The 9,812-nt window shown below is 42.3% G+C and overlaps 2 protein-coding genes across 2 annotated transcripts; both read left to right on the forward strand.

Moving 5' to 3' along the window:
- The first annotated feature begins 206 nt into the window (after positions 1-206).
- Positions 207-8,583, forward strand: kctd9a (potassium channel tetramerization domain containing 9a). The gene is made up of 12 exons (XM_080468335.1): positions 207-325; positions 613-734; positions 820-863; positions 943-1,039; positions 2,118-2,176; positions 2,266-2,394; positions 2,498-2,565; positions 2,657-2,752; positions 4,824-4,973; positions 5,704-5,809; positions 5,896-6,029; positions 6,957-8,583. The coding sequence occupies exons 1-12, from the start codon at positions 278-280 to the stop codon at positions 7,071-7,073; spliced, it is 1,170 nt and encodes a 389-aa protein (XP_080324461.1). The 5' UTR covers positions 207-277; the 3' UTR covers positions 7,074-8,583.
- Positions 8,164-9,597, forward strand: LOC308111621 (progonadoliberin-1-like; the record flags this gene model as incomplete). The annotated part of the gene is made up of 3 exons (XM_080466583.1): positions 8,164-9,235; positions 9,321-9,419; positions 9,550-9,597. Exons 1-3 carry the CDS (start codon positions 9,095-9,097, stop codon positions 9,595-9,597), a joined length of 288 nt encoding a protein of 95 aa, XP_080322709.1. The 5' UTR covers positions 8,164-9,094.
- Positions 9,598-9,812: the final 215 nt, after the last annotated feature.

Genomic DNA, 9,812 nt, shown 5'->3' on the forward strand with positions numbered 1-9,812 from the left:
TTAATTCTATGTGACAAAGAATTAAAACGAAAGGTGCAAGAAAATGATGAGGATGCAAACAAACCTCCTCAGGACAAACAGAACAATTAAAGAGAACCTCACGAGATTCATAAATCCTACTTTTCTCTGGGAGCTGTGAAGGCCTCTTTTGTCTCATGTTGTGGTCATATGCTGCTTTAGCTAACCAGCTTCATTTGTTTCTGCGAGCGAGTAGTTAGCTGGGAGGGGGAAAACTACTTTATTGTTCAAGTCACTCTTAAACCAAAGCGCGTAAAGAATGAGAAGAGTTACATTATTTGTTAACGGGACATCTAAAAATGGCAAGGTAGGTGATGACTCGGGGTGATCAGTGTGTGGAGGTCGGGCCGCAGAATGACTGGATTTTTCCACTCAGCATGACTAAAACACTGCTCACCCTTCAAATACACTATAAAACCTCACAAGATCTAACACAGCACAACATCCAAAATGAACCACGATATCACACCACCTCAAGCTGATAACTCATCTCCATCACTGTTTAAGCCTGCGAATGCAGTCCATTAATCTGGTGTGAAACCCCATTTTAATGTTGGGATTAAATCCTCACTAATCCCACTGTTTTCCTCTCAGGTTGTAGCAGTGTACGGGACCTTGTCTGACTTACTATCAGTAGCCAGCAATAAGTTAGGAATCAAAGCCTCCTATTTTTACAATGGGAAAGGTGGACTCATAGATGACATCGCCCTCATTAGGTGAGCTCCTTTACAGCCAGAAAACTCAATCCGATGTCAATGGAGACGTTTCCCTCATCACGTGTTTGATCTGTGTTTGTAACAGAGATGATGATGTGCTGTACGTGTCAGAGGGAGACCCTTTTATTGGTGAGTTGCCCTCAGAATTGCCCTTTCAGTGGAAGGTTTGCACACTGCTTTAGGGGTTTGTTTTCCCTCCTTGTCACAGACCCTCAAGATGAAGCCAAGGTTCCATCAGACCTGCAGGGAGCCCACACTGACTGGCTGACCCTGAATATCGGTGGGCGTCTCTTCACCACCACCAGGTATGAACGATCCAAACACCGCATCCACTGGGAATTGTGTAAACGTGTTGTTAGGCTGCTAATAAAGTTGAAGGAGAACCTGTTGGATGACCTCAAGGAGACACTCCCTTGCCTCAAGAAGGACGTGCATATTCAAATCCCTTCGTTTATTCAGGCCGCACACTGTATTTTTATTTTACTTTTTTATGATCAACTCTCACGTTGAGGTCTGAGCTTGTTGTGTTTGGTTCCCTAAAATTAGTTTATGCCTGACAAGTGTCTGGAAGCAAAGTGGATTGCGAATGGTTCCCTCTTATTTATTTCAACTTTTCTTTTCAAAGACTACCGATTGTGACAGAATTACCCTTGGGTATAAACACTGTTGCTGAATCTTGAATAAGTCCTCTTACAAATGCACAAGGAAGTGAAACGATGTGACTTTGTTGTTGTGTGACACACCTGCTTTCAGGTGCCAAACTGATCTCATACAGTAAATCAGTTCAGAAGAAGAATCACAATCACTCCCTTGATGAAAAGAGAGAAATGCTTGGACGTACAGTAATTCTGGCATGCATCCTTTACATCAGGACAAAATTAAAATTTAATCATTTTTATGCAGGTGAGCATCCATATTGATTTATACATTCAACCAAAGGAGCCGTAAAAGTAAGTCGGCCTGTAGTTTTCATGTAAGGTGTCTTATGAAGTGATCTGTTGTGCTTTCATTTAGTGGTGCACCGCATTTTATAATTCATAAAAGTATCTCTGCACGTGTTCGCAGGCTTAATAATTTATTAGATTTATGATCTTTTCTGACTTGTCAGTGCAATGATGTCTGAACCCAGGAAGTCTGAATTCCAATTTCAATAGATGCATATTGTACTTTATACATTTGAAAGATCCTGTAACCAACTGGAGTAGTAAAGCCCATTAAGCATAAAGAGTAAGATCAGTGGTATATCTTCTGTTGAGCCGTCTTCAAAAAGTAAAAGTTCAAATCTTAGAATTTAACCTTATCCAACATGGATTATACCTCTGTTCACCACAGACTTTACTCATGCTCTTTCTTCTCTGTTTTCTCTCTGCTCGGTGCGTTCAGGAGCACGTTGGTGAGCAAAGAGCCGGAGAGCATGCTCGCTCATATGTTTCGAGAGAAAGGTACTTTGACAATTTAATCAATAATAATGCATTTGTTCATCCATGCGAGGCTTCTCTCTGACGGGGGCTCGTCGATATGTTTGCTTCAGACGTTTGGGGGAACAAGCAGGACGAGCACGGGGCTTACCTCATCGATCGCAGCCCCGAATACTTTGAGCCGATTCTTAACTACCTGAGGCACGGCCAGCTCATCATCAATGAAGGCATAAACGTACGAGGTGAGAGGCCGAAAGACGAGGTCCACCCGAGTCGGTCAACAGAGGATCAGTCGAGAAAAGAGCCCCAGTAAGAGCCGCTATCATTGTCCTTAATGTCTTCCAGGCGTCCTTGAGGAGGCGCGTTTCTTTGGGATCGAGCAGCTTGCTGAACAGCTGGAGGCCTCAATCAAGGTATAAAGCGTAGAAGGTGAACTCCAAATATGATGGGATCATGTCATTCCCAATCCATTGTGACTTTTTAATCTGCTCATATTTACAACAGAGCTCGCAGCCTCCGGAGGATCACTCTCCGATTTCCCGCAAGGAGTTTGTGCGTTTTCTTCTGGCGACACCCACCAAGTCAGAGCTCCGCTGTCAGGTACAACCTCAGGAATGTCTTTAAATCCTCCTCGGAGAGTGTTTGTTCCCAAGCTCAGGAGAAACTATGGTAAAAGCAAGGTTAGGATACAGACAGGGGCGACTGGTCATTAGGTGCAGGTGAGGCTGAGCGCCACCTGGTGTCATCAGAAAGGACTGCATGCAATTTATGCTATTAATTCTTTAAGATTATCTACAATATTTTCCTGTCTGTGAATAAAACTTCCTCCTATATGGCACATAATGACTGTGTGAGGACGGTACTCCCTGGTTCTTGGTCTCCTCTTGCGGTTCCAGGTTGTGTTTCCTCCTGATCCACACCGATGGTGCATTAGTGTCGCTCGCCCCTCCCTCACCATGCAGTGTGTATTGGATGCAGTAAAGTGTCAGTGTTCATGCTCAGGCTGAGGCTCCGTTCATTCAGATCACATGATTTTGATGTCTCGTGGGGTTTGGAGCCTGAAACCCCACTAACAACGTCATTTAGATACTCAGAGCTGATTGGCTGGCGCTGATTGAGGCGGAGCTTCACAGAACCGGAGCAAGTCGAACAAATACCAGCTTGTTAGCCGCTAAAGCTAACAAACAGTTAAAAATCTAAATTAATTAGGTGGCTTATTTACGAGTAGAAGTTTGAAACTCTTACTTTAGCTGACAAACTGAAGGTCACTGGTGGTAAACTGAGTGACACGGTGATCAACACTTTCCAAGAATGTCATTAATTTGCAGCTTTACCAGTGGTCGCGCAGTAGAACGTTCATCATTGAAACGGCAGGACCTGGTCTCGATTTTTTAAAATTTAATTAAAAAAAATTTTTTTTTTGATCGACTGTCTCCAAGGCTCAACATTTTTACTGGATAAGCGCCTATATGGTTGTTATAATGTGGCTAAAAGGTGGTGCAGCCACTTTACTTTGGCATCCAGTGCTGTCACTACACCTGGAATAAAGTCCTGCCCCACCAAGTATTTACATCTAGAAACACCACTGGATACAGAATCACTCACAGGGAGTCCAAATCAAACAATAGTGGCATCGACGACTATGTAAGGCGCGCTCGACCTTCATCGGCAATTTGGATTTCAGTGCCTTGCTCAAGGACAGTTGGACAGGGCAATTTAACCATAAACTGCTCCTCCAACTGCGATACAGCTGCCCTGTAATCAGTCTAATTACATAACTCAAAGTATGATTTACATTTCTCATAACTTGCTATCATGTCAGCTAACTTCCTTTTTTAAAAAACAAACAAAAACAAAACACAAATGCACTTATTCCGGGTTTCAGTTACAAATTTGTAACCCCCACAACCCCGAATTCCCTAACGTGAGTAAATTATTGATGACTGTGAACTTTAAAGAAAAAATAAATACAAGCATTCATGTTGATTAAAATTACATTTCGCCTCCATAATTGTCATAAATGTTGACGGTCGATCGGTCACATTTTAGGCCTCTGGTAGCAAGTTGTACATCAGGAGTGCCCAAAACCGAACCCAGCCTGATCTGTGAGATCAGTGTGGATGAATGAGAACATACAGAGACGTGTTCTTGTGAAATGATCTTATAAGTCGGCAGGGAAATAAAACAACAGCCAATACAGAACCAGTGCTCAGACTGCAGCAGTGGAAGCAAGCTGCCTTATTGCCTGCTCCGCAGTGAAACACAGATAGGTGAGCTTAAGAAAACCTGCATGTTGAAGGATTAATAAGGCGTGCCATGAAGGAAGCAACGGGGTTAATAGAGGCGAAGCCGTGTTTAAATGTAGAGGAACATTAAGAATGGTGGAGTTTTCCTCTTGAGCATATTACCTCATGATATGCAGATAGAATCCTATCTAATTAGAGTTATCTTGTTTTACAGTTGAAGCAGGTCTCTGCTAATGTCCGCTCTCGCCTCAGCAATTTAATCACTACTTGTTATTAAAATGTACTTTTTAACAGAAAGGGCAACACCGATCATATATATTATCTTGTCGCCTCACGTGGAAATGTTTAGTTGCTCGTCTTTCTGTATGTTCTGTGACCCCGAATTAAAAAATCTGACTCCTGTTGGGTCATTCTTTTGTTTTCAGGGACTTAATTTCAGCGGCGCCGATCTGTCTCGACTGGATCTGCGCTATATCAATTTCAAGATGGCCAACCTGAGCCGCTGCAACCTGACGCACGCCAACCTGTGCTGTTCCAACCTGGAGCGGGCGGATCTTTCCGGAGCCAACCTGGATGTAAGTGTGTAACCCCTTGGTTCTTATAGCCACTGAATGTTTGATGTTACACATGCTGTACCAGAGGACCTGTGGTGAACGCTCCTAAAATAACCTCACCACAGGACAAGAGAAGGTTTTTCTTCTTTCCTTCGTGATGCATGTTTAATTTTAAATTTTTTTGTTCTTTTCGGTGAATACTGGACTTGTTTCTTTGGTTGTAATATTTTCCTTTTTACCCTGTAATGATTGCATTTTTAATGCACATGTAAACAGGCTCATTGACACACACACACACATGCCAGTGAATTGAAAACGATCTATTGTAATTGAAACGTTCTTTCACATTTTTAAATGAATATTTGTAAGCCTTTTTATTTTTCAATGAGTCGATCTGTTAATGATGAGACTTGGTTTTTAAAAGAAATGAGGGAAAAAGAAAAACATTTGATCTTATGAATTATTTTATTATTTTGAGATGCTCTATTTTTTAACTTATAAGCTAAAATGAAAGAAAAAAGAAATCGGATTTCAATTTGTGCAATGAATCTAAATTATGTAGAATTTTGACAGTTATAGATTAAATAATCTTTTCCATTGTATTCTAATATTCTGAGATGTGTCTGTACTTCCACACGCGTCTCGTTAAACAAAAAAGGAGAAGCAGACACTATTTGTAATCCTCACCAGAAGAGACTCAAACTGTGAACAACATTCTGACATAGATGCCGTCAATCTTTGTCTTTTGAAGTGCGCTAACTTACAAGGGGTAAAGATGCTGTGCTCCAACGCCGAGGGGGCGTCTCTCAAAGGGTGCAACTTTGAGGATCCATCGGGGCTGAAGGCCAACCTGGAAGGTAAGCTGCCACGGCGGCTCCCCGTCAGAGAAGAGGCGGCCTCGCGGTCGTCTGCTCGCTTTCAAGCGGCTGTGTTTCCCCATCAGGTGCTAATCTGAAAGGAGTTGACATGGAGGGAAGCCAAATGACCGGCATCAACCTCCGTGTGGCCACGCTGAAAAACGCCAAGCTGAAGAACTGTAACCTGCGGGGAGCCACTTTAGCGGGGACGGATCTCGAGGTACGCGAAAGCTGTCCGACGGGATTATCTCCAGAGCGGCTTTACAGGGTCAAATGTAGTGACTCACCACAATAAAAGCACCTATTATGAGTCTTTTTTTTTAAGCACATTACATTTTCTTTTTTTTTTTACGTGCCTCATTGATTTGATTGTGTTTGTCACTGCATGTTTTAATACAGCGGGCGTTTTCAATGTGTGAAAAACATTATTTTTGGAAAAGGCTTCCCCCTGAACTATAGATTTCATGGGTCACTGAAGCCGAGGACAGGCACACCTCACACTTTGAAAACGACTGCAATACAGCAAAAATTCTCATATAAAGTAAAATTTATTCTTTCATTTTAAAGTGCAAACTTTTGTGCACTGCCATGTAAAAACTCAAATATATTCAACATTATTAGCGTCATTAGACTAATTTTACAAATAAAAGCCTCCAATTAGAGATTTCAGTTTGATTTTGGTGGGCTGAAAGATGAGCATCAACTTCTTAAAAATCACCCATGTGACCAAAATCAGTTTGGCTGATTCAATAGGTTATTTTTTAATTAAGACAAGATTTCACCGCATCTGCTGAGGTTTCATTAAAGGCTTTGCGAAACATAATGAGACTGAGCCGCAGCTCTGGAAAACAAACAATGTATTGTTATTGCAATAATTGTTTCCTGCTTTTAAATTGTGCTTATTTGCTGTTTTCTGAGTCTTTTCTGAGAGGTCATGAAACGTGTGTTGTCTGGAAAGCTGCAGTAAACTGCCGTCGCTGTTCATGCGAACTGAAAGTTTCCATTTTGAAAGTCACAGACACGCTCAAGTAATTAGATTAATTGATGAAAATAATCGACGTCGTATCGAACTGTGCATATACAACTTTCCATTTACTCTTTGCCGTCTCTCATCCTCCCTCTTCGTTTCTCCCCTTCCTTCTCCCAGAACTGTGACCTGTCCGGCTGTGATCTGCAAGAAGCCAACCTGAGAGGGTCCAATGTTAAAGGAGCCATCTTCGAGGAGATGCTGACCCCTCTGCACATGTCGCAGAGCGTCAGATAACTCCACACACTCCTGCAGTTCCACCCGGAACCTCGACCCGCTTCTTTTATTGCTCGTTCCTCTCCGGCCCGTCATGCAGTGAATTCCTCTTTGTCCGATCCGTCTGCAGGGCAGTTATTTGTCTGCACATCCCCGGCATTCCACCAACGTTTTGTTAGCTTTAAATATCTTGCACTAGACTTTATCCAGGGTTTGTTTGTTTGTTTGTTTGTTTGTTTGTAGGTAGGCTGTTTACTTTTAATGTTCAGCTGTGTCCACTATAGCACCAAAACAAAGTCATGTTCCTTGTGTAACTGTATCTGGATGCAATCCCGTTACTATACTCATTCAATGCTTTGCGTAATATGTATTTACTTGACGTGTCAATAGGAGTGAAAATCAAGACGAGCTGCGAGCGGCGCAGTTCAGAGCAGCGAGCTTCACTGGACGCTGCTGTAGCACAACTAGGAGAGTTTACCTACCAACAACTGTGTCATTATATATTCCTCTTTAAGTTTGTAACTTAAATTTGCTGGATTTTACCATATTCTAAAGAAAGCAATGCAAGCCAAAGCCATATAATAGCACAGTCTGTGAGGCTGGAAGTGCTGTTGAAGTGCACCATTTCAAAACTATGCTACAGACTAGTTTTAAACACAGCTTAGGTATGCAATACGTGATATAGAGCTGTGAGGTTTCTCCTTTCTTACTTTACCCCCCCACCCCCCCCGTGCTCTGTGAATCTACCTCTTCTATTAATCTGATGTGTGAGTGATCCACAATTGCATGCATTTGAATGTGGCATGGCGTATCATAGTGTTTTCTGTATGTCAGTCAGCGGCTTCCCCACATTCCCGCTCTGAGAAGATAATCCAGCCGGAAAAGCCGTTTTGTTAGTTTGATGCTGTCAAAGTGGGTTTGCCTGGAAATGGGTCTCGTGTCATTTTGTATATCACATAATCATGCTTTGAACCTATTTGCACAAGTGTATGTTAACTTGTAACATGGTATATATATATATATATATATACTCTTTCACCAAAACAAAACAAAATATTTGGTGCTTGTACTCCTTTGTAAATCAAATCCAGAGCTTCCAAAAACTTCCTGAGTGTAGTCCTTTGTCAGTGTACAGGCGGGCGTCATCAGCTGTTTGGTGAAGGATCTCCCTTCAGTTTTAATTTTCTGGATTGCGTCTGTCTGCATGTGTGAACTTTGCTCGTCTTTGAGTGGTTGCAGTTTCTCGGACTGAAGCTCAAAGCTGCTCCGATGCAATACTTTTCCCTCAGATAAATGAAAAGGTACCCGGCCTGTGAGAATGAACGATGAAGGCAATCATGTTGTGTATTTCACCTTGAGTGTGGGAAAAAAAAATAAAAAATCAATGGAGGAGCTACGGTTATTTATTTGAATGCGTCTCGCTGAATGCAATAGGGAGCAGAGGTGGACTTTTCTGTTTGAGATGGGGAGCGCTGTGGTTCTCCCCGTCTATGAATATTGCACTCGACCATGGAAACACGTTTCCATAAAAGACTGTTATGAATAAACTGCTATGAAGAAGAAATTCTGTTTCATCCATTTTATTGATTGATTTTTTTCAAAACCTATTGTTTCTCACTTCTGAATGAATTTACATTTGAGTTGCTGCAGAAAAACTGTTTGTGAAGGAACATGTGGCTTATTACTTATTGAGGGAAAAACCCCAAAAAACAATCGCATCTAGTTTAATCTTTTAAACGGCTCTGTGGGTTGCCAGTGTTGCAAAGTGTGGCTTAATCCCACTTTCTGACCTCCTGTGGTGAAGTAGCGCAGGAGTCGGAGGAGAACAGGCTTATATAAGCCTTTGAAAATGGTGTGCAGCGGGGCTCACCGGAGACGGCGCAATAAATCAGACAGGTTTAGTGTTTTATTTACAGAAGGTAAGAAGTCGCCTCTTGAAAAATGGAATTCGGACATCGTCAGAATTAATACTGGAATCGTAATTTTAAAGATGAATTACGAGCTTGTGTATATGTGCAATATGAGTGTTCTCTTCTCCCAGGATGGCTGCGGGGACCTTGGCATTGCGGCTGCTGCTGCTGATGGGGATCGTATTGCCACAGAGCTGCTGTCAGCACTGGTCGTACGGACTGAGCCCAGGAGGGAAGAGGGAGCTGGACAACTTGGCCGACACTTTAGGGAATGTGAGCTTCCGTCTTCACGTCCCCTCTCACCTTTAAAAGAGTATCGGCAGGACAACTTCTCTTTAATCTCTTCTTCTTTTGACAGATGGTCGAGGGTTTTCCACATGTGGACCCACCATGCAGTGTTTTGGGCTGTGCGGAGGAGCCGCCGCTCGCCAAGATCTACAGGATGAAAGGACTGCTTGTAAGTTTAGCTCGTCTATAATGAGATGTTTTGTTTAACTGATGCCTCCTTTTGTTATTGTCAGGGTATCTCAAACTGTTGATAAAATGTGGGTTTATTCTGAAACATTTAATCTCTTGTTTTCTCTCAGGGGAGTGTGACCGACAGTGGAAATGGACACAGATCATATGGGAAATGATGAATATCTAGTTCCACAATAAACTTTTTCCTTCAGCATGTCATAACTGTTGTGGTCATTGTATGACAAAGCTTAATAAACGAGCACTGCGGGTTCTTTTACTTCAGTAAATGTCTTTTACAACACGGCTTTTTGATAACACGGACGACAGCAAAGTGGTGCAAATATTATTGCCAATGAGGCGGAAAAGATCCACATTACCTCTGTGTTTGCTG

This window comes from Lipophrys pholis (assembly GCF_963383615.2).
Source record: "Lipophrys pholis genome assembly, chromosome: 7".
In the NCBI taxonomy this organism is placed as follows: domain Eukaryota; kingdom Metazoa; phylum Chordata; class Actinopteri; order Blenniiformes; family Blenniidae; genus Lipophrys; species Lipophrys pholis.

What these genes read in the sequence shown, in the direction of transcription:
- kctd9a (XM_080468335.1), top strand. Translation starts at nt 278, where the DNA reads ATGAGAAGAGTTACATTATTTGTTAACGGGACATCTAAAAATGGCAAG. An exon ending in GGACATCTAAAAATGGCAAG is followed by an intron (nt 326 to 612) that starts GTAGGTGATGAC and finishes TTTTCCTCTCAG; the next exon opens with GTTGTAGCAGTGTACGGGAC. An exon ending in TGAAGGCATAAACGTACGAG is followed by an intron (nt 2,395 to 2,497) that starts GTGAGAGGCCGA and finishes AATGTCTTCCAG; the next exon opens with GCGTCCTTGAGGAGGCGCGT.